The sequence below is a fragment of the Andrena cerasifolii genome, chromosome 3, assembly GCF_050908995.1.
Source record: "Andrena cerasifolii isolate SP2316 chromosome 3, iyAndCera1_principal, whole genome shotgun sequence".
NCBI classification, from domain to species: Eukaryota; Metazoa; Arthropoda; class Insecta; order Hymenoptera; family Andrenidae; genus Andrena; species Andrena cerasifolii.
The window spans coordinates 7,001,033-7,026,669 of NC_135120.1; the positions used below are offsets into that span (position 1 = coordinate 7,001,033).

The 25,637-nt window shown below is 36.8% G+C and overlaps 1 protein-coding gene and 1 long non-coding RNA gene across 2 annotated transcripts in view; one reads left to right on the forward strand and one right to left on the reverse strand.

Annotated features, from left to right (window-relative positions):
* LOC143367127 (uncharacterized) overlaps window positions 1–25,637 on the reverse strand; it is a 277,661-nt gene that overhangs the window by 239,749 nt on the left and 12,275 nt on the right. The gene's annotated exons all lie outside the window — the stretch shown is intronic.
* Grd (GABA-gated ion channel) overlaps window positions 1–25,637 on the forward strand; it is a 167,781-nt gene that overhangs the window by 66,047 nt on the left and 76,097 nt on the right. The window contains exons 2-4 of the mRNA XM_076808592.1: window positions 4,644–4,791; window positions 21,174–21,366; window positions 24,317–24,537. Of these exons, the coding sequence (XP_076664707.1) occupies window positions 4,685–4,791; window positions 21,174–21,366; window positions 24,317–24,537 (521 nt within the window). The 5' untranslated portion in view covers window positions 4,644–4,684. The remainder of the gene's footprint in view (window positions 1–4,643; window positions 4,792–21,173; window positions 21,367–24,316; window positions 24,538–25,637) is intronic.

Here is a 25,637-nt window from a genome sequence, read left to right on the forward strand (position 1 = left end):
AAACAGATGTTTCGGTTCTCCCTCCACCGGTGCGCCTTCAGCTAAGGTGGGACGACTCCTACAACCCTCTCTCCGAGGAGACAGTAACGTCGCTGGGAAGCATGTTGGGCGCTTTAGGGCGAAAGTACCAAATGTGTCAAATTTTTATAGGAAATTTCATAATGACTCAAAAATAGTAGGAAAAATTAAAATTTAAACTAGTTTAATTTTAAAAATTAAAATTTAAACTAGTTTAATTTTAAAAATTAAAATTCAAACTAGTTTAATTTTAAAAATTAAAATTCAAACTAGTTTAACTATTTTTAAGTCATTATGAAATTTCCTATAAAAATTTAACACATTTGGTACTTTCGCTCTAAAGCGCCCAACATGCTTCCCAGCGACGTTACTGTCTCCTCGGAGAGAGGGTTGTAGGAGTCGTCCCACCTTAGCTGAAGGCGCACCGGTGGAGGGAGAACCGAAACATCTGTTTTAGGAGTGCATTTCCCCTACTTGGGAAGGCCTGGTCTAGACTGTGCGGATTTAGGACCCGGTTGTTCGGTGCTTCGGTAGTACCTGCCGCACGGACGAGACCGACTGCCGACCAGATGAAGGGACCTTTGCCTATTGTCTAAGGTTTAGGTGTCGAAAATATTCGAATGCTAGAAAAGGGAAGCTATAAGGCGAAACGCGTACACGGCTGTAGAAGATATTGATGCTAAAAGATATTGGTGTTGAGTAATTCTTGAAGTTTAAGAAATAAAGTATAAATTCCATTTCTAACAACGCTCTAAAATTAATCAATCTTGCATGGATTATATACTCGTATATTTTAAACATTGTGTATCCATTTGATCTGAATATGTATTGCCTGTAGATTCACATATCACTGACTTGCCGTAAATGACTGTCTAGTCTAGACTAGACTGTCTTATTTTACTAGTAACCCGCTCCTAGCGGGTTAATCCGGTTACTTCGGTTCTTCCTAGAATTTAAGAACCTAGCAGTTAGTATGGGTTACAGAAACCTTCCTTGGTTAATCGGGTAAGGGTTACGGTTACGCGGCGGTTCGGATCCCTGAATTAATGTAATTTATTTATTTAATGAGAAACCCCTTTCTTATTCACAATATACAAAAAAAAATGTTTACTTCGAAAAGTACAAAGCATGTTAATACCTAATTGTAATCCTATAAAAGGAAATGTTTACACACCTCAACAATATATAATTATAAATTCCTTAAATCAACAAACAGTTCCAGAAAAGGAATCTAATATTATAAAAAAAAAACTGGCGCACCGTTTTAAATTTATTGCACGTAATCCATGATCTTTAAAATCGTCATCCCTGAAACGGTGGTTTGGGCGTGCTAGTGTTACGCCACACTTCCGACCCTGTTTTTCAACTCTCATCCGCCACTGCACCGCGAATTTTCCGGCACTCGATGCATTTAGAGCGTTCGCGCAGTTCGATGCCGTTCGGTATACAACCGTCAACGATAAAACTTCGTTGCTCGCGTCGTCGATGGCGATTCGCATTGACGAGCGAAAATGCAGCGCGAAATTATTCCGGTTTAATTGCGCGGCAAATGATGCTCGCGGTCGAGGGTGAAAAAGAAACGGGGGAAAATTCGGAGCGAAAGTTCGTTAACGATTCGACGAATGATATATGCTGGCGATGGAAGTGCCTCTGGGGAGAAGGATAGCATAATAAATGCTTGACGCGAAAGAATTAGATATGATAGAACGGGGTGTAGCGCAATTGAGAAAATGGAATTACGCACTCGAATCAGAAACTATTTTCTACTCTCGCCGCGCTGTGCGCACTTCGCGTTTCAATTCGATATAACGACGCGACAGCTTGCAATCGAGTCTGATTGGAAATTGTTGGAAATTGTAAGAGCCTTCACAGGCGAAACACTTGTGTATCACACGACGGGTATTTTGGATATGTTCAATTGTAAGAGATAGATTAGGGACCGTTTAAGGATGTATCGGACCTGTCTTCAAAGTGGTACCAAGTTGATGAAAATTTGCGAGATTGCTCTTTACAATCTTCCTTATGTGCTCCAAAAATTTTAAACGAATTCACTAAACGGTTGCTGAGTTATAACGATTTTAATTTTCACTGATTTTACACGTATAGTGCCTATCCGAGATATAGTGACTTAGGTGCGAAGTTCCTCACAAGGAACACTATTCAATTGATGATGGAATGGCGCAGATTTTTTATATAGATCGAAAGTATATGTGACAAAGGTGACAAAAATGTTAACTAAAGATGCTCCCAAAAGCTGGTCTGACCTTGAAAAATTCGCGAAGTTGGAACCGGGGAAAGAAGAAAAATGAGGGAAAGAGAATGACAAATACGTGTGTTCAAATTTAATTAGCTCTATTATATGAGAATACATTATAGTAAATGAATGATAATAGATTAATGATGGATAGTAATTAGAAAAAAATAATGATAATAAATGATAATACTAATGAAATCACAACAGTGGGTAGTATTAATCATTACATTTATGATAATCTTGTCGACAAGAAGGTTTAAAAAAGTGATTGAAGCAATAATAAATTTCACAGTGACTGCAACGAGCGAACACTGTTTCTTTCATACCTTGATCAACGAGACAGTCTAAACATGTCACTGACATCATTAGTATTATCATTTATTATCATTAATTTTTTCTAATTTTATCTATCATTAATCTATTATCATTGATTTACTATAATTTATTTCCATATAATACAGATATTTAAATTTGAACAGACAGATTTGTCATTCTCTTTCCCTCATTTTTCTTTTTTCCCCTGTTCCATCTTTGTTGATTTTTCAAGGTCAGACCAGCTGTTTGGAGCATCTTTAATTTACATTTTTGTGACCTTTGTGACATATACTTGCGATCTATATATAGAAATCTGCGTGATTCCCTCATCAATTGAATAGTGTTCCTTGTCAGCGGGGTCCTACCCCAACACACTGCTGGGTACTGGCTGCTAAACGTGCTCCCCTACAACCTCTTGCGGGACTGTATTTAAAGAAGACCTGACAAAACTGGGGCCCTAACAGAAAATAAAACAGAAATTGAAGATACGGTTTATCACTATTAAAACACATCAATTAAGCTTTGCTACTGGCTATTAAAAATTGTCTCATATTAAATACAAATACATTTTAGTAAGGTATATGTACTGCATTAGAACAGTAGTGGAGAATTTATGAATTAGTCTAATAATTAATCAAAACTTAATTGATGTTTTTTAATAACGATAAACCGTATCTTCAATTTCTGTTTTATTTTCTGTTAGGGCCCCCGGTTTTGTCCTGGTCTTTTCTAAATACAGTCCTGCAGGAGGTAGTAGGTAGGGGGGCACGTTTAGCGGCCAGTACCCAGCAGGATGTCGGGTAAAACCCCACTGAGGGACTTCACACCTAAGTCACTATATCTCGGATAGGCACTATACTAATGTTAATGCTTCAAAACGTCATAACATTTACTCAATTTCCTCATTCAGACTCAATTTTCAACTTCAATAGTCTTTTATTTCGCACTTGCTTCTACGCTCGGATGGCCGGTTCTTTTGGGAGGGATGCAAGTTCGATTGTATCTTGGAATTTTTGGTTCCACTTGGGTTTATTAAATTAAAAAGATTTTCATTTCTTTTTAATAATAATACGTATTATTAAAAAAAATTAAAATCTTTTTTAATTTAATAAACCAAAGTGGAACCCAAAATTCCTTCGAAGTATCTATATCTGTTAAGAATTACTTTTTCTGCAATATTCAATCGCTTGAAACGCAGTGTACGACGTGCAGTTTTGTCTCGTTATAAGTCCCACGCTCGGGGGACAGGCCGAATTCGGCTCGCCTTTGTTCTTTGCCGTCTCCTTATAGTAAGATGATGCCACCACTACCTCGCCCGAAAATTATGGCTTGTCGCTGTCGCATACCCTCTCGCTTAGTCTCAGTCTCTCACACTCGCCGCGACGACTACAGAAGAAGTAGTGGGAATAGAAATGTACTTCTAACGCTTTAGTGCACACGATAGTACTCTAAACATGTTGAAAACAGACAGATAGTATCAAGTATGATAAAATAAGATACATTGCGAGGTGAAGGGCGAAATATATACAGCCATCAGCTGTTATTAAGCCAGCTTTAAAAAAGGGTGGCTTACGCACTTGGGAGTCGTACATTCTATTTGTTGGAAAATAGAAACTAAAATAGTGCAGAGAAATATCGAATGGCATAACTTTATCTTCTCTTTCTATCCATTTCACAACCAGATAAAATTGACAGAGATTTTAATCTAACAAAAAATATCGAATAATAAAAATAAAATTAGAATTCAAGATTCGTATTCCTTACTCGTCGAATTAAAATAACTCAACAATATAACTCAATAACTTTTCAATAATAAATGAGAGTAAAGTATCTTTTACTCGATTTTTTATTTTAATAATCTTTTTGTTTGCAAAACATTTGTCTTTGATTATTAAATCTAAGATCTCTCCCAATTTCGTTACTCACCCAAGCAGAGCAACCCGTTATATTTCAGAAAATTAAATCTCACCGAGATTTGTGAGATCCTCTAACAACGTTCTCTGTTCTTATAAAATACTGTAAGCATAAAGGTGGTTCGTTTTCGTTTCTGTTTCAGAAGCAGAAAGTGTCGAAACGCTTGGCGTTTGAAGCGAATTGATGAACGAAACAGATCGGGTTTTATGGGAGGATCACTCCCAGGACATCATGAAGCAACGAGTCCTACTGGCCCTCGCCAATTTAATCACTTCCTACGCATCCTTACTGTAAGTGAGGTTCAGAACACACCTTACCGAACGCTCGAAACTGCGCTAACAAAGAAGAGGAAAATAACTCCTTCTGCTGTTAACATTTCCATACTGTCCTGCATTTGTAAATAATCCTCAAGCACCTAAGTCCCTCATGCAGGGGCAGCGTGAAGCTTTGCGGGGCCAATTTCCAAAATTGTGTAGGGCCAAAAAATGCATTTATACGGTATTTCTAAATTTTATAATAATAAATATCTATGCATAGAGCTCCGCAAAATTTACAATGGACCGCGGGGCCTTTTAAAGCGCAGGGCCGAGTTCCGAGGAACATAATGAACCTGCCTCGCGCCAGCCCTGCACCCATGTTCATGAATTTTAACTGAAAAATGGGTAATTATGCACTTTAGCGATTCTTCACCGATTGTGATGAAATTTGGACCTGTTGTTGGGGGCATGATTCTGAATAACTTTTCCTATACATGTTACCGCCGCTCGGCCTTAGTTCCCGAGATATACAGGGTCATCATTTTATCTTGCAACCCGCGCTCGCGCGAACAGGTAAACCGGCAACAGCGCCTCGCGGACGCATTCCACTGCAACCATGTATCGGCCCGGCGCACAGTGGGGCACGTAACATAGGATTCGCGGAAAAAATGTCATAACTTCGGTGTTTCTCAATATTTTTGAGTACTTCTTTTTTATATTATTTGTTAATAGCCAACGGTTATATGGACAGCAACATAAATAAAATTGAAGCATCTTTAACAAATTAAATAGTAATAAACCGAAGAAACGAAGAGTGCACAGCGCACTCGGGTGATTATGTTTTAATAATAACCAAAGTTGCAAATAGTTGCAGCCAATTTTTTTATGGCTGTTAGTAGATGGTATCTGCTTTCAATTAGTACTATCCAGAGCCCGGAGGAAGGCGGGGCTTTGTTTATAAACCTAAAAGAGTTAATGAAAACTTGAAATACTGGGTGGCTTCATTTGAAGCCGTATAGTGGGATTACAGTGAAGAATTTTCGAAAAATATTTATGTCACAAATAAGCTGAGACTATACGCATTCGAAATACATGCGGTAAAAAAATAAAAATATCTAGAGGAATTCAGAAAAAATTCGACAATCTCGTACGAATATTGACACGTGTCCCGTTAGATTACGAAAGGCTAACTTCAGATCAATTTTTCTTTGCAATTAACATGAATATGACATATCTGTCATATACGTTAGATACGTTGGTCTATTGGCTTTCAGGATACAGTGATGGATACATAAAAATACAACTTTCATTTTAAGACTTTTTTCCTCTCCAGCCCCACTGTGCGGCGTTCGGAGAGCTGCCAGCGACCGCTGGACAGCAGTGATGCCCGAGCTTCGAGAATTTTAGGTTGGTCTCTTTCAAATTAACGTCGCAAAGAGCTGTACGGAATTTTCCGGCCCAGTAAGCGAGCCGCGCGCTCCGCTTTTATGATCGGTTTACCACTCGCACCCCAGATCACTGTAATGAGGTTTGAAAACAATGTCGACTGGTCTCGTACCCGTCTGAATTTAAAAAAGTTTAGCCACGACAGGGTTGACCGCGGCGCTGTACCCCTGTATGGAGAAATTTTTCGCCACCTGCGTGTAAATACCACGATAATGGCGCATCGTTCTAAAAAATGACATTAACGGAAGCCGGTATAGGCGTGGCAGTGAGTACAGTGACTCGCATTAATATTTGGACACCATGGTGTGCGAGAGATTATTGCACATCTGTTTATAATAATGTTATTGAATTGATTTTTTTTTTTTAATATATTAAAACACTTATTGTAGTAAGTAAAAGCATAAATTTTATTTATTTAATGCACATGGTTTTTTGCAAAATAAGTGATAAAGTAGATAATGCCGAAATTTAATATCGCAAAAATATTCGGACAGTGAATAACTTACCTAAATTTTATATAAAATATACATATTTTTTTAACAGTATTAATATTTCGCAGGTTGACCCTTTTGTCTTATTACTTCCTGCAATCCTTTGGGCATATTGGATATAATTTTATTTAACCCGAGAGTGGGCGCGCCAAATAATTTACGTTAGTAGGCGCACGTCGGTCATTTCGACCGATGGTAATGTAATCAGAAATAACTTAATAAAAGGACTAAAATAATATAAATAATGCATAACATTGTATTTTACTTACTTCAGAATCGTTATACGTAAATAATCTTCATTTTTTATGATAAAATGATTAATCGTATTATAATATGAGTTCTGGAAAATTTATATTTCTAAAAATGATGCATTGTAATTGATTTTAAAAATAAATGTTATATAAAAATTTGTGCGAATGCAAAATGTAAAATTGCATTGTCTATTTATCAGTTTGAATTTATCACTTGATTTTTAATTTTCAATAATAGCAATTATCTAATATATTTTATATTTATATTTGTTTTTCAAAAAATATACTTATAAATTTATGGTTTCATAAACGTATTAAATATTTATATTTTCCTCGGATTAGAAACTGCATCTTGAGAATAAAGAATGAATACTTACGTTTCCTTCGCTCAAAGTACACGCCTCCTCTACATCTGATATCTCTACAGGGTGTCCCACTAAGGAGTGGACAGCGCGATATCTCTTAAAGTATTGTCGATAAAAATATAAAAAAATAGGGAATTGCATGGTTCGAGGGGGCCCATTTATTAGCGCGAACGAATTTTGTTTCCGATTATTATTTTAAAAGATACGATGGTCAAGTTCGGTTTTTCAAATGGAACTATTTTTTTTGAAGACCTGAGTTGATAGTGCGTTCCAAGACAAATTCAATAAGCTTTAATGTATACACTTTATTTCCACTGGTTTTTAAGATATTGCGCTTGCAAATTTACTGATTTTCACTGCAAGAAACCCCTCTGGAATGGCAAAAACCGGGGGCGGTCTTACCGGCGCCACGGGTGGCACTGCCTGTTGAAATGGATACTTACCTGCCAAAGGTCTACGCCAGAAATGGCAGGCCCAAAGGCTGGACAATTCTTTTCCGTCAGAAATGCTACTTAGGTAGATATCGTTACTTTTATTTCGCACTTGCTTCTACGCTCGGATGGCCGGTTCTTTTGTGAGGGATGCAAATCCGATTGGTTCTGATACAATCTGCTCCCTATGGTTGAAATTTAGTCTAGCAACTTTCACTCCTCCTAACCTAACCAATCCAACTTGCATCCCTCCCAAAAGAACCGGCCATCCGAGCGTAGAAGCAAGTGCGAAATAAAAGTAACGATACCTACCTAAGTAGCATTTCTGACGGAAAAGAATTGTCCAGCCTTTGGGCCTGCCATTTCTGGCGTAGACCTTTGGCAGGTAAGTATCCATTTCAACAGGCAGTGCCACCCGTGGCGCCAGTAAGACCGACCCCGGTTTTTGCCATTCCAGAGGGGTTTCTTGCAGTGAAAATCAGTAAATTTGCAAGCGCAATATCTTAAAAACCAGTGGAAATAAAGTGTATACATTAAAGCTTATTGAATTTGTCTTGGAACGCACTATCAACTCAGGTCTTCAAAAAAAATAGTTCCATTTGAAAAACCGAACTTGACCATCGTATCTTTTAAAATAATAATCGAAAACAAAATTCGTTCGCGCTAATAAATGGCCCCCCTCGAACCATGCAATTCCCTATTTTTTTTATATTTTTATCGACAATATTTTAAGAGATATCGCGCTGTCCACTCCTTAGTGGGACACCCTGTATATCCGCAGAATCAATTTCCGAATCTGTATCGTGATCGGATTGTATAACATAATCGGAATCTTCTGCGGAATCACTGATCTCGTCTTCAATGTTTTCAATCAATAAGAAAATTCGGAAATTAGTATTAGCCATGATTGCCACACAGTACGCGTCGTACGCGACAGACGAAATGAGACTAACGTTAGCAGGCGCGCTATGGTCGAAAAGACCGACGCGTAAAAATGTATGATTTAAAACCTACACGAGTGCACTAAGTGTCGCTCCTTAACATAAATAAGTGAAGAACTCCTTCAAAGAGGAATAGCTCCACGGAAAAAACAGTCGAACGCTATGGATCATGTTTCAAAACATATGAAATCGTCGGTCGAAAAGACCGACATGCGCCTACTCCCGGGTTAAGCAAGTTTAAATTATACATTTTAGCATGCACGGTTTTCTGATCGAAATGCAACTCAAAATATATTCGCCATTATTCCTTCAACGAGAAATCGTGAATGCAACCCTAGAACGCTCTAAGAAAGGACGATCTTCGTAATACAGATCGTTGGAGCCCCATTTGATTCGAACATCTTGTCAGACAATTAACCCAATTCGAATTGGCCGTTGAGCAACCCTCTCTTCCTTAGTATTCCTCCTCTAATTGTTCATTTCTCCGTTCCTTCGTTCATAGAGGAACTTAATTGAAAATTTTGAAAATACGAAATCAGGATCCTTATAGCCCATTTGTCGCACGGAGTGATATTCAAGTAAAATTTGTTTTCATAGGTTGCTTTGCAGACTGATAACACGATATTGTTAAGTCTACTAACGAATATTAGAAATATTAAAGTACTTTCAACAACTTTTTCCAGGTTTATTTAATCGATAATATTTCAATTGATTCTTCACATTCATGGTTTGCTGAAATATTAAAAATTTCCTCACATTTTCATAAATAATAACATCCAATCTCATTTATTTTTCATGTTTGCATAATAATACTGGACGCGAATGAAATCTTTGTAAATAAAATTTAAATTTGCTATTCAGTTCCATAATTGACTAAAAATATATAAAATCTGTTATTAAAGCCAGATATAACACATACACAAAAATGTAACAGCAATTGACATAAAGATATGTGCATACATCAAAAATAGAAAGACATAATAAGTAGTAAAACCGTTTTTTTATGGTTTACAACTTACGCATCCAGGCGATTTATGACTCTACGGCCTGAGTGACCGATAGGAGCTAAGAGAGAAATTCTGAAAAAATTCGGCCAATGAGGAATATTCGACACCTTCCTCCTCATCTCACCACGCGAAATCGGACACTTTTTGGAGTAACATTTCGGATGTGGCTGAAATTTAAATATGGTGTAGTCTTTAGGGAAATATAAACATATCTCGAAGGATTTTTGACAATTTTGAAAAATGTCGATTTTACAGCTGTTTGAAGGTAAGTGATAACTTTTTTTCAATAAATTATAACTATGGAAGTAGTAAACGGATGGAGATGAGGTTTACGGCGATTTGTAGAAAAGACATTGAAGTTTTAAGAAAAAATTATTTCAGTTTCAGAAACAAATTTTTTTAACAATTTTTGTGCAATTATTTTAAAGGAATGCAGTTTTTTAACAACGGCCGCGATTTTAAAAATCTGAAAAAACGGAATATAGTTCTATCCTTCCCCTTCATGGTCTAATTGTCAAAAATATGGGCATTTTAAACTTGGCCTTGTAAAAATTGTCAATAGCTGACGCTGCGTCGCCAAGCACCACGGTACTCGCAGCGGCCAAGCGGCTATACCTGATATTCTTATACAGGATTCTCGAAAATGGTAAGTATTTGAAAAAAACTGAAGGAGGAAAACTTTTACTGTTTTTCATGTCCAACATAATACGGTATCTCAATTTTTGGTGTTCGCAATATATTCCTTGAAACGAGGGTGACTTTTAGTTTTTTAAATGGAATGCTATATATTTGATTACAAAATATGAAAGCGACTGTCAAGACAAATTCAACGATATGGTATACCATTACCTTGAAGGCCACACAAGGTTAGGAATGTAGTAAATATATTGAACTATCTATCTAGTAGATAGGGTTTCTTTCTTTCATTCCTAACCTTGTGTGGCCTTGAAGGTCATAGTGCACCATATGGTTGAATTTGTCTTGGCAGTCGCTTTCATATTGGGTAATCAAATATATAGCATTCCATTTAAAAAACTAAAAGTCACCCTCGTTTCAAGGAAAATATTGCGAACACCAAAAACTGAGATACCGTATTATGTTGGATATAAAAAACAGTAAGAGTTTTCCTCCTTCAGTTTTTTTCAAATATTTACCAATTTCGAGAATCCTGTATAAGAATATCAGGTATAGTCGCTTGGCCAACTTTCGACAATTTTTACAAGGCCAATTTTAAAATACCCATATTTTTGACAATTAGACCATGAAGGGAAAGGAAAGAACTATATTCTGTTTTTTTTTCAGATTTTTAAAATCGCGCCCGTTGTTAAAAAACTGCATTTCTTTAAAATAATTGCACAAAAATGGTTAAAAAAAATTGTTTCTGAAACTGAAATAATTTTTGCTTAAAACTTCAATGTCTTTTCTACAAATCGCCGTAAACCTGATCTCCATCCGTTTACTACTTCCATAGTTATAATTTATTGAAAAAAAAAGTTATCACTTACCTTCAAACAGCTGTAAAATCGACATTTTTCAAAATTGTCAAAACTCCTTCGAGATATGTTTATATATCCCTAAAGACTACAACATATTCAAATTTCAGCCGCATCCGAAATGTTACTCCAAAAAGTGTCCGATTTCGCGTGGGATGTCCCATATATGACGTCACTTGGCTTGGATTGGCTTAGCGTTGGTATGACGTCACGGCGTCACCAACCAAATATAAGTGTCCCCCTCTCCTACACCGTACGGCCAAAGAGAAGATACGTATGACGTCATATAGGTCAGCACACCGCCATTTATTCAGTACGCCTGGTAACCCTGTTCGGATCCCATCACTACCTCGTACGTCACTGTGTACACATCCTTGTTTTGATAATAGTCGTGGACATTAATTTTGTCACAGTATTCTGTAGTATTGCATTTGAAACATATTAAAACAATGTAAAACAATTATCTTTTTCCTCAGTTCTTTTTGTTGGATTACTATAATTATTAAAAGGCAAAAATGATTGAATATTCAGGGAAACCTGAATATAGTAAAAGATAATGATACGGGTGTAGAGCGTCTTTTTGTTTCAATATCTGGCAACGGTGATAAAACAAATCGTTGTTAGAGAAGAGCTCACTTCTGTTCGGTATACTGTCTTTGAAAAACTTTCTTTCCTAGCTGCTAAAAATAAAATTAAAATATAAATCTAGAAGGCTGATTTCTTTAATATCCAATTTCCAATACTTTTCTGATGCCTAATTACAGTATAAATTCTTCATGTCATGCACAATACAGTTAAGTTCATCGAGCCTTGTTTCTTTGCTCAAGGTCTAAAGACTCCAAAGTGTTAAAACTTGATTTCCTCAATGAAGCTCTCCGTGGCATTCCTTGTTTTCCCCCGCATCCTTGGCTTGTTGTATCTTCAAATATATCAAGTTGTTTCTTTTAAATCAGTCTTGTGATATGAAGTTATTGCGAGACATTCTTTTCTATGTCGTCGCAGACACCTGTAGTGGGATTTACGGCCCCGTGAAATTCATGAAAAATTGCGACACACGGTGCGGAACGTATTGCTTCTTCGCCACCCGTTTCCTCCTTTCCTGAAGGAGCAGGAGTAAACAAACACTTTCGTTTCTTATCCAAGCGTTTCACACATCAATTATTGGCTTAATGAGCTCTCGAGCAAGGGGCAACATTGCGAGATTCGCGCTCTTCACACCGGAACGCCAGTGGGATCCTCGTTCGGCCGTAAAAACAGCAGCCCTTTCGCCTCATTTTTTTTTTTTCGGCAATACGTTCGGTGACGTTTTGTTTATGTTTCACAGCACGAGTATGATGTGTACACGTGCCAGGGTACACACGCTCGACGGCTGGGAAATTGGGACGAGTGAAATTTCGGCAGACGAAACAGGAAAATTGCGGCTGGATCATTTTTAAACCGAAATAAAGCGGCATTTTAATGTCGGCCTGTCCTTTTAGGTCACGATGAAAACAGCTGCTTGATCGAACACGTTGTGCACCGTCGTTGCCTACTCTATTTCCCAGGCTGGCCTGCACCACCGTCGCTTTTGTTTGTTGCCAACGTAGCTTTCGATCTCTCGATTCATTCTCTCACGTTGCTTCCGATACAACCGAGATGGTTCCTTTGGAAGATTCTTACGTAGCGAGGTGGTCATATTTACGCCTGGATTTTATCGAAATTATTAAAAGCTACCTGACCTGTTTGCGATTGCACTCTCTCAAGACTCCCACCAGTTTTCCCCCGACCCCTTTTTCCTTCTTTTCTATACAAATAACTTTTCAATTCCCCGCGAGGTTGAGGCGAATTTTCTGCTCAATGAAACTCGCTCGGAATTACATGTGTGACACAGTGAACCTCCTTCTTCGAGGTTGCGCATGGTTTTTGATGTTCAGCGAATGCTTTATGTAGATCGTTTGTCACTTAATCAAAAATTACTTTTCTTCTGGATATTATTGAGTTAGTTTTTTGTATGCCCAATACTGTTTAGAGATACTTGTTTCATTTCATCTAGTTGATTATAAAGACAGGGACTAAATTGAAAAATATCTTCTAGTCAGTAGGGGAGTGTAGGGGAATTACGAACACTTAAGGGAAAAGTTCAATTGAAACAAAAGTATTGATTCTAATCAGATTTACTTTATGGATAAATGAACTTTGGCTCATTATCTACAAAGGCAACACACAGAATTATAGATACTTTAATAAACAAATCATTTTTTTAAAGAAAAACAAAACTCTTTCTGTCCGCAATTATCCGCAGCTGGCGGGGTAAATGCGAACGGTTGCTTAAAGATCTCTTGGTTGTCGAAAACACTGGTGTTCTTCCACGTTCTGGGTCTGACACAGTCTTTCTTCTTGTTTCATCGAATTTTGGTTGCTCGAGGGATCGAATATTTATTTGCTACCTGACGGATTGAATTTTTTTTATCTTTAATCTCTTTCACGGGTATCTCAAGATCTTTCAACGAATATGTAAGTATATTCTTTCTAATATAATTCCGGGGTACTGGACGCATAAAAAATTTCGAAATGTTAAGAAAAAAGGGTAGATGCCACCGTCCGTAATAGCTGCAAACACGCTGTTCGCAATTATCCCAAATGGGCAGAAGTGAAGAAATTTATAATAAAACAAATACGAACTTGTCAGTGGCGGATTTAAGAAAAAAGGCCCAAGTGGCAAACGTTCTGAGGGGCCCATTTTCCGGGCAAATGAAGAGGTAGTTTACTAAAATCTACAGTGTACAGAAAAGTATAGAGAAAATATAGTGCTGGGTAAAATCATAATTCCTTTTTGAAGAAAGGGCCTTAGGGAGGGCTTCTGAGCAGGGGCCCATTTTTCGGGAAAATAAAGCAGTAGTTTACTCAAAACGGGCTCAGTGTAATAATACAGAAAAAAATATACTTTGGATAAAAGAATAATTTTTTTTAAGGATTGGGCCGTGGGGACGTTTCTGAACTGGGGCCCAGGTGGCAGCTGCTCATCGCCGCCCTATTAATTCCGCCACTGGAACATGTATATATAGAAAGTTATCGGATGATTTTATTTAGAATTATTAAGTAACCGAACTACGAAAAAATTATACTTTGTTGGGTTAAGGACACTTTTAACTTTTAATGCACTGTAGACTGAAAATTATGGATTGCAAACCGGTAAATCGGTAAATCGGTTTGAAGCTTTTTTCACTGATAACGTAGTAGATATCGACGGAATTATGCGCTACATTGCTGTACATAAAATTTTTACCGGTAATTCGCCAAATTTCTCGCGATCTACCGGTAAATATCGAGAAATACATAATTTACCGGTAAATCGATTTAAAAAAAACTTCAAACCGATTTACTGATTTACCGGTTTGCAATCCCTACTGAAAATACTCGAGCATAAAATTATAAGAAAAGCTACGAAAACATTTCACGACCCTTATCTTCGCAGTGGCGCGCAGCCTTCCGTCGTGACAGTTCCCTTAGTACTAAACATAGCTAATTACATCATGTAACAATATCGCGGGAGAACAGGACAAGCGAAACCAGCGAATATCGCGGTGTTCGGTTCTACCCAGCGTTCGCAAATCCCCTACTCTCCCTTAATATTGATAAAGGATCATCCTTAAATTACGTAAAACTTTTTAAAGGGGGGAGGGAGGGTGCGAATTTCTTACATTTTATTACAAAAGGAGCAGGCGGTGTCAGGTAAGACCTTATGTAATATTTTTTTAACCTAATTTTCAATATGAACAGCCTAAAAAACGATGTTTCATCGCACCCCCGAAACCGAATTAAATGGATTATATAAATCTTTAAAAGAATTTAAAGAACTAATAAAAACGCATTGTAAAAAATATTACGTAAGGAAGAGGGGGTTGAAATACAAAATATTACAAATTCTTATACTGGGGCAGGGAGGGGGTAAGAAATCGCCAAAATTACCCTTACGTAATTTAAAGACGGCCCCTGAGTAACAAAAGGGACAAAGATAGTTAAATTCAAATTGTGGATGATGATATCAAGCGAATAAGTCGAAAATGTGTAATAATATTTTAAATCAAATCATTTGTATTAGTAAAATAATTTTTATTTTTATAACTAGCTTTTTATTGTTATGCTGTTTCCCAGCTATTACTAATTGTAAGTGGGATGAAAAAGTTTGAATGTTTTGGCTCAGGGCTACGTGCATTTGATTTATGATTCTATTGTTTGGACTTAGAACTTATCACTATTTACTATAGGTATAGATTCTTTTGGTTGGAACCGAACACAATGCACCCCTTTGCAATGATACCTATATTTACGTAGCTTTGTCATAAGTAGGGAAAACCGGGGCTAGTTGACTAATTTTTAACATATCTAATTTTTACAAATGGTATTTAATACCATTTTGGTATTTTGTTTAACACGCGAGTTTTTCTTACGGCGGCACATTAATGGCAAGCTAGTCATTCATATGCTTCAGTATCGCGAATCGCAGCACCATTTGTTCCATAATACAATAATTAGATGGAATTAGTCAACTAACCTCATTAGTCAACTAGCCCGTCTCCCCTACTGTTACAAGTTTAGTGGGCTATTGCATGGAAAACAAGTTAAATTCACAAGAAACACGAAAATGCACATTTCAAAAAGGGCAATTTTGATGCATATCTCTGACGAGACACGTGCTGGGCGACAGTACACCTTCAATGAAGATCGATTGGAGACCTTAATTCTGGAGCACCTCGTCAAACAACCCGCGAATTAGCCGACAAGATGCACTGCTCACCGCACACAGTACTCAATCATCAAGGGGGTATTCGCTCGAAAGTGTGTAAAAAATGGCCAGTTTCTTTTCCTTCGGTATTAATGAATGACTGAGATAGGGACAATAAAGGCATGTTTACTGAATAGAATAAAAGTAGTTTTTTTTATTTCAGAGGAATACAACAGGCGCAATCGTGTTAACCGTGAAAGGGGAATTTTTTAAAGTGATCACACATGAACACCTCTAATATAGTAAATATTTGTCACTTTTAATGTAACAGAATGAAAGTGTTAGTAAAATATTAAAAAACAAATCTACAAAAACAGAACTATATAGAACGTTTAGTTTGGAAGGAAACGATTCATAGAAACTATCCATTCTTCACTTACTTTCGAGCCAACACCTCCTTAAGGGGTCCTTCTGGTCTAGAACCCACAAAAATAGGTGATCTTTAGGAATTAATTAAAGGAAAACTACTATATATAATTTAATGGGATTTTTTGCATTGTATTAAGGATGTCTTAAGTTATAGAAATATATTTTATAAAAAAACTAATTACATAAAATTATGGCCTTTTAGAAACCATTAAACTTTTATCTAAAACATTTCTCGATATTATGAAAAACGAAAGCAAGATACTCCAAACACTTATTGATAAAAGTTATAGAAAAAATGCTCCCTACACCAGATCCGCAGGTTTACGCAGCTGGAACCTGTTTGGTTATATACTCAAAGGTATAATGCACCACTAGTATTAAGTCTTACCTTGACGCAACCTGTCGCGAAAAAGTTATATCTAATTAAACTTCGATTCTATTGTTAAAAATACGCTTTCTCTTTTTACGACTCTAGTCCTTAAGGTTTTTCCCTTCGAGAGGGGGTGACTTGAGGAAATGCACATGGCCTGTTTCGACCGCTTGCCTGCTTCGGATTTTCTTACAATCGGAAAATCGATTTTTCGAAAAATTCTAGGCAGGCCTCCCCCCCCCTTACAAGGAACACTATTCAATTGATGATGGAATGGCGCAGATTTTTTTGTATAGATCGAAAGTATATGTCACAAAGGTTACAAAAATGAAAGCTAAAGATGCTCCCAAAAGCTGGTTTGACCTTGAAAAATCCACAAAGGTGGAACCGGGGAAAGAAGAAAAATGAGGGAAAGAGAATGACAAATCCGTGTGTTCATATTTAATTATCTCTATTATATGAAAATATATTATAGTAAATGAATGATAATAGATTAATGATGGATAGTAATTAGAAAAAGATAATGATAATAAATGATAATACTAATGAAATCACAACAGTGGGTGGTAGTAGTGTCACGTCCTGGGTGGTGGGGGGTAGGTAGGACAATGACGAGAAGGAAATTCTTGCCCCGTCGCCTCTAACGTACCGTCGCGCCCTAAGGCCGGCAGGATTACGTCGCAATGGAGTAAAAAACAGTAAACACTGTGCGGGGCAGGTGGATTGGCGATTTTTGAGGATCGAGGAGGAAAAGAAGAGGTGGTGTGTTTCGTCTTGGAACCACCAGAGCCAGACTCATCACAGTAGGGCTATAGCTGGCGGCCCCTGCCCTAGACACGCACGGGGACACAGAGGATATGATTTTGGAACTTGTATATATACGAATGATATTGAGAGATAGGACTAGCGGGAAAGATTAGAGACCTCTGGTGACGCTCGTTGACACTAAGTCACGTGTGGTGGGCCGCGACTTGTCACAGTAGTAACCATTACATTTATGATAATCTTGTCGACAAGGTTTAAAAAAGTGATTGAAGCAATAATAAATTTCACAGTGACTGCAACGAGCGAACACTGTTTCTTTCATACCTTGATCAACGAGACAGTCTAAACATGTCACTGACATCATTAGTATTATCATTTATTATCATTATTTTTTTCTAATTATTATCTATCATTAATGAATTATCATTCATTTACTATAATGTATTTTCATATAATAGAGATATTTAAATTTGAACAGACAGATTTGTAATTCTCTTTCCTCATTTTTCTTTTTTCCCCTGTTCCACCTTTGTTGATTTTTCAAGGTCAGAGCAGCTTTTGGGAGCATCTTTAATTTACATTTTTGTGACCTTTGTGACATAGACTTTCGATCTATATAAAGAAATCTGCGTGATTCCATCATCAATTGAATAGTGTTCCTTGTTAAGGCAATGGGAAAGGTTCAGAAAATTCTTTTTTATTACTGAAACACGCCACGAACTTATTGGGCAATCTGATAGAAGCGTGTTTATACAAGGTATAGGGCTGAAGACGACATAGCAAGCGGAAGTAAGGTTTTGTCTCGTACATCGATGCGTTTGCATGAGCACACATTGTCAAGGAACTGTCCAAATGGATCGAAGGCGTATAACATACCAACATTCGGGTATCCCAGCTGCGATATTCCGAGACAATTTAGTTGCATCGCAGTTTGCACATGACGTCGATCGGTAGTTGACCCCTCTATGCAGTACATACAATCGACGAGCCAATCGAAAGACGCTTTAGGCAATTAACAAAGCCGAGATATGTCAATTAACGACTTGTGAGTTCAGTAAAGCGGGTCATTCCAGGGCATGCACCGCCGGACTAAAATAATCATCAAATGTTTACTATTTTAAAAAAAAAAAGAAGGATTGAGCTGGTACTGAACCGCGTAGCAATTGATGATTTGATACTCTAGCTGAAAATAATAATTAATTAGCAAAAATAGTAGAATACGTACTGAGAATTCTGTAGGCGTTTCCCTCTTCATACTGGGAGTCCAAAAATTGTAAGACAAGCAGGGACATATAAATTCCTTATATCAAATCAATTACTCTTTTGCAATCTCAGGCCTCGCTCTTAAGGATACTACTTAGGCAGTCGTTTCTGCCGAAAATAAAGCATTTCTTTTTCAATTAATTACAAAGAAATAAACTGAAGCTTAAACTTGTTCTTCGACACCATATTTAGTAACATCGTTAAGTTTAAAAAAAAAACATTAAAGAGGGTTTTTAAAAATGTTTCTTTAATGATTCATCTGTAGCGTCATCTATAATGCATATTTTTGGCGAAACAAACTTGTTTTTTTAAGCTTATGATGTTAATAAATATTGTGTAAAAGAACAAGTCTCGGATTTACTTCCTCGTAATTAATTGAAAAAGAAATTCTTTATTTTCAACTATAACGGCTGCCTACTTAGTATGGTGGTGCGTTGGTGAGGGATGAATGAAGGGAGTCACGTAGGCCTCCAAGTGTTTCAATTTATGGTCCATTAGGAGGTAAGATATTGTCAGATACCTACCCCACTGACAATAAGTTAGCGGAGGTCCTGTAGGCTTCCGAATCCTGGAATTTTCGGTTACGTCGACGATTCTTGGGCGTTCCTAACAACGCCTCCTATCGGCACTGATAACTCCTTTAGATATAATTATTTTTCAATCCAAATTTGGAAAATTCTAATTAATAAATTAATTTTTTATTGGAAAAGTTTTGTATGATTTCTACGTGTAATTTTTTTTTTTTAAAAATTCCAGAATCTAGATAGATGTAACACCTTAATATGTATTTGGGCGTTCGTCTTCTGACGCATCGGTACCTACTGTTTAAGGGGGGAGCCCTATTTAGGACGCTAGGAATAAGGTGATTCTTGGGAATTTTTTTCTGAGAAACTGTTAAGCGGATCTCTTCCAAACTTTCAGGGTATTTTAGTTCACATTCCAACAATAAAAATTAATTTTTTCGTTACAAAGTGTTCAGTAGAAATGGAGATATATGAACACGTTCGTTAGGACTCGCGCGTTGGAGTTGAAAATTTGCGATTGTAATGGTGGCCGCAATTCTTCCCGGAAATAAAAAAACCAAGGATTCTCTTATTTCTAGTACAATTACATTGTCGATGAACCTAACAAACGGGAAAAAAGTTAAAAATTGGCGAATTGGTAGGACTTGAAAGAAAAAGTTACGATTCTGCTCCGAGATATTTCGTACTATTTATGAAAAAAGACTTGTTCAATTCAATTTATTTATCAAAGTTATAGGTCCATCGACAATATAATTATACTAGAAATAAGAAAAACCTTGGTTTTTTTATTTCAGGGAAGAATTTGAGCCACCATAACAATCGCAAATTTGCAACTCCGGCACGCGAGTCCTAACGAACGTGTTTTTATATCTCCATTTCTACCGAACACTTTGTAACGAAAAAATTAATTTTTATTCTTTGAATGTGAACTAAAATACCCTGAAAGTTTGAAAAAGATCCGATCAACAGTTTCTTAGAAAAAAATTCCCAAGAATCACCTTATTCCTAGCGTCCTAAATAAGGCTCCCCCTTAAATGTTGTGGCCAGACGAAACTCCACGGGATCATTGTACCCGGGTTTCAAAATACATAAAAGACAATATAATTATATTTTACTATTGCTCATTTTTTTTATGACTGTCATTAGTGAACTGTGAACTATGTAGACATCAGGGTGGCTGTTATTTTTGGCTTTTGAATTTTCTTCGTGGCACCCCCAGAATAGTTCCAATTAAGTTAAAAAAATGTATGTAAAGTTTGAGCCCGATTGGATAAGGGGAAAGCCTCTGGGCCCTTAAACATTTAAATAATTGCTTGAAAGCGCGCAAACTCGATTTTATTTAAGGGGTTACATACACCTAGGACCGTGAATACAGGGGACCCTTTATGAATTTATTTACCTATAAATAATTTAGTTAAACAAAAATCGTAATATACACTTGAAAGCTTAAACATTAAAGAATATTCTCCAAAAAAACAAAATTAGGGTAGTTCATCTTGTTTACCGAGTAGCTGCTGTTGAACAGAGCAAGATTGTCACGAAAGAGGGTTTGCGGAGACAAAAATATCTCCTCCAGGTGTCATCTGAAAGAAAAAAGGAAAAATTTCCTTTAAAGTATGTACATAAAAGAAACTAATCTTTGTATATATGAAGGAAGAAGTCCTGACTGACTGACTGACTCATCACGATTTCTCTGGAGTCACTGAGCCTATGACCATGAAATTTGGTAGCTGGGTTCCTCTTAGCTCCTAGGTGCTCGCTACGATTTTTTTTTTAAAAACTCCAACCCCTTCATCGAAAAAAATATGTACATATACCCCGGGCAACGCCGGGAACTTTAAGCTAGTGGTAATATATTAGTAGCAGTTAGAAAACTAAAGCTTGCTGAAAGAAAAGAAACTTTAAGGGGATTGATCACCCCAAAACTGTTTTAGAGCTGCGACAGGAGCAAAGACCTCCACGAGGCAGCGGACGCAGAGCAACAATCACAGCAACATCAGCGAACTGCTGGACAATCTGCTTCGCGGTTACGACAACAGCGTCAGACCGGACTTCGGTGGACCGCCAGCCACCGTTGAGGTTGACATCATGGTACGCAGCATGGGTCCGATTTCCGAAGTCGATATGGTTCGTATCTCACCGTTTCCTTTTGTTCTTCCCGCAAGATACTCCGTAGGACTGTTTCTCGTCTAACCGAGTTCTCATTTATGGTTATCAGGCATAACACAGAATTTGATTTACTGGTTAGAATTCCTCGTCACTGATATTCTCACGCATTTATTCAGCAGTTGACGACATACAGTAGGGCGCAAAAGTGAATACACTCCCTTTAAAATCGCATAACTTTTTTCAAAAGCGGTCCAACCGACTTGGGGTTTTTTGAGAAGCTAAAAGGATGAGTTTACTAGGTGACGTGTTTCGTTGTTTTGAAAAAAAAATGCAATTGGTCGGAATAGCAAAAAAATAGTGAGGGTTTCTTTTTCAACTTTTTTATCTAAGCCTATAATGAAAATTCGAAAAACCAGTTTGGCCATTGAAGTAAGTTGTATACATGCCTAAAATTTCATGAAAATAGGTTAAAGTTGCTCTGAGGTACAATCGCTGAAAGAGCGCAAATAAGGTCGAAAATCGCTGATTTTGGGAATTTTGCGATAAGGTCGAAAATCACTGATTTTGGGAATTTCGCGATTTTTTCAGCGTTTGTACCTCAGAGCAACGTTAACCTATTTTGATGAAATTTTAGGCATGTATACAACTTACTTCAATGGCCAAACTGGTTTTTCGAATTTTCATTATAGACTTACAAGGGAAGATCCCGAATCCGAAAATTCAAAAAATTCTGAAACTTTGTGAATATATAGGGGATTTCCTCCTGATTACAACGGAATTTTTTTTTGCTGCCCAAATTCACTCTAAGCGGGTGGAATTAACCCCTGAAAATTCGGCTATTTAACGATTTTATTTTGTAACTCGCAATCTGTAAGAGATAGGAAAAAAGTTTCAAGACAAAAGTTACTTCTTTTAATTAGATCTATCATTTGGGAAAAAATTATTGTACAGTTCACGAGTTATAACACAAAATCGGAAAATAATCGGATATTCAACGGTCAATTACACCCCCTTAGAGTGAATTTGGGCAGCAAACAAAAATTGCATTGTAATCAAGAGGAAATTCCCTACATATTCACAAAGTTTCAGAAGTTTCTGAATTTCCGGGTTCGGGATGTTCCTTGTTAAATAAAAAAAGTTGAAAAAGAAACCCTCACTATTTTTTTGCTATTGCGACCAATTGCAATTTTTTTTCAAAACGACGAAACACGTCACCTAGTAAATTAATTCTTTTAGCTTCTCAAAAAACCTCAAGTCGTTTGGACCCATTTTAAAAAAGTTATGCGATTTTTAAGGGAGTGTATTCACTTTTGCACCTTACTGTATACAAATTGTAAGGAACTACTCTTGTAAGGAAGGTGGTCTAACAATAAGAAGTTGTTTAGCGTACATGGTTGCTCATAATACAAAAACAAATTCTGTGTAATTTTTAAAATTCTCGCGCATTTCTTCATTACTTAATAATAACAGTGATAAAGATGGTAATGTTTTATTTTTGTATACCCATTTTCTAGTCTGATACTGTTACTGTACGTTTCGTCCTATTAAGGTTCTTCAATATCTTCGTCTTGAAAAAATACACGCAGTTTCTAAAATGTGAACATGTCAGCTCAGTGGTTTTCCATGTATTCTCCAAATTAATGTTCAGTTTATTTAACGAACACGTACACTAAAGTTAATATCCTTTTTTACTGCTTTATTTGCTATTTTGCTGTTTACAAGGGAACATATCGAAGTGACAATCGCCGATTTTGAGGAGATTTTGGTAGAAAGTAGTTCTTACGAAAATATTTGACGTGTCTGTTTTATCGATAGACATTCATGTTGAAGGCGTAAAAACAGCCCTCTAGGGGCGAATTCCACTTACGCCCAAATCGCTCGCGCCCACGACCGTAGGAATTTTCCGCACTTGTAACAAAATGAATATCATAAATTATATGTTCCTGTTTTCGAATCGTAATTTATATTTTAAAATCTGTATTTTCCGATAATACGTTTATCACAGACTTCTTTTATATATTTCAGGAGATTTCCATAAATTTTTAAACGAAAACTACGGGCGTTGCGGGCGATTTGGGCGTAAGTGGAATTCGCCCCAAGTTGAGGGTGAGAAATATGTTTGGTCAAATATCTTGCAAACTATTAATGCTAGGAGAACGGTGTAAATGGCAAAATTGTGTATTTTCTAATAAGCAACGCAGCTATGCAAACAGATTCTGAAAAATTCCGTTCTTTTTTTAATGTATCATTTAAACAACCGGAAAGTTTCATTTTTTAACCGACTTCAAAAAGAAAGAGATTCTTTAATGTATTATTTAAGCAAACGGAATTAACCTGCTAATTAGATTAGGCTTGAAAGCAGCTATATACTGCCCTCCGTAGTTAAACTGTCCTATTTAGCATTTTTTCATTTTTTGAGATATGTTGAAATATTTAAAGTTCCACGCGTCTTTTACCTTTTAAGTAAAGTTAGAAAACTCTACGTGCTTTGTAAAGATTTATAAACAGTATAATGTATTTAACCTAACTTCTTTGCAAATGGTTATAATATCCTATATAAAACAATTAATTAATTGGTACGTTAATAATACATCACCTACCGGTACACCTATTGCAAAAAATTATATTAGCCTGTTACGAAATAATGACAACATGTTTTAATTTGAATGAAGGAAAATAAGGACGGTACAAAGTAAATGATAAAACTTCAGTTTTCTCGGTTCTTTCAAAATGTTAGATAGGACATTTTAACTAAAGAGAGCAGTATACCTGGTAGCTGAACCTCGCCCGAGTACCACACACACACTGTACATATTTTGTTTCCTGTTTTCAATTTTCTTTACAATGGAAAATTGACATGATATGTTAAAATCGTTCTTATTATTATTTAAAATATTCGTTCATAGATTATTACCCAAAATATTTGTTGGGTATGAAACTACGTGATAAAGGCTGTATTTTTGTACAGACTTATTCCATGGATTGCTACTTCCGACAGTCGTGGGTAGATCGTCGGTTGGCCTTCCAAGGCGGCAAGGAGACGCTCGCTCTCAGCATATCGATGCTGGCGAGAATCTGGAAACCGGATACGTACTTTTACAACGGAAAGCATAGCTACTTGCATACAATCACCAGCCCGAATAAATTCGTCAGACTCTATCAAGACGGCAGAGTTCTCTACAGTTCGAGGTATGTGCATGTTTAATAAGAGTCTTACTGTCGAAGCTTGGCGTAATTTTATCAGCAACGATTGCAACACGGGTGTTCGGCAACAGGTGTCAGACTCTTTAAGGAGTGGTCCTAAATAAGGCAAAATAAGACGAAAATCAAGAATGACGAAATTGCGTTTCAGTCTTCGTTACCGAGTTGCTTATTGTTGAAAATACGTGAGATAAAAAATAATATTAAAAATTTAAAAAAACCGACGACGATGTACGCAAAACTTAACAATAAAAAATAAAGCACCGTGCTGTAAATAGAGTGAAATAATAAATAATAATATTTGGATAACGTGTTTACACTAGAACTTTTCATGATATACTTTTTATGGATTTATAATTAATTAACAGCCGTCGTGCGTGATCTACCGCCTTACCCAATAATCTTACCTAGTCCCTACCTAAACGTGAGGTCACGCACGACGGCTGTTAATTCATTATAAATCGATAAAAATATATCATGAAAAGTGCTAGTGTAAACACATTATCCAAATATTATTATTTATTATTTCACTCTTTTTAGAACACTGTTTTTTTTATTTTTTATTGATAAGTTTCGCTTACATCGTCGTGGGTTTTTTTTATAATTTTTAATTTTATTTTTCATTTCACTTTCTTTAGAGGACTGTGTTTAATAGGCCACGCAATATTGTAGCATTACAAGAGTTGGAACGGCTTAAGAAGATTTAATATCTTTAGAATAAACAGCCTTGTAGTTCTGTTTTTTTATTTCTATTCTACTGCAGCGCCCCCTGGCGGCCAAATGCCCCAAAATATGTTTGATAACCAGCCGGCAAAAGATACTTAACTAATGCAAAAAACCGCATGAAGATCGGTCCAGTAGTTTTGGAGAAAAATGATAACAGACACTACCATGGCACGCACAAACATACAACCTCTTACCCCAGCCAAGGCCAGTTCGAGTCATTTGGGAGCCCGGGCTCCATGATGTTTACCAGAGCCACGCGGAAGGGGAGCTCGAAAGCCAATGATATCGTAGGCGCGCCACGGATAGGGAAAACTGTAAAAGTGTAAGTAGTAGAGTGCGGTGCAGGCTCGTGCCTATAGGCT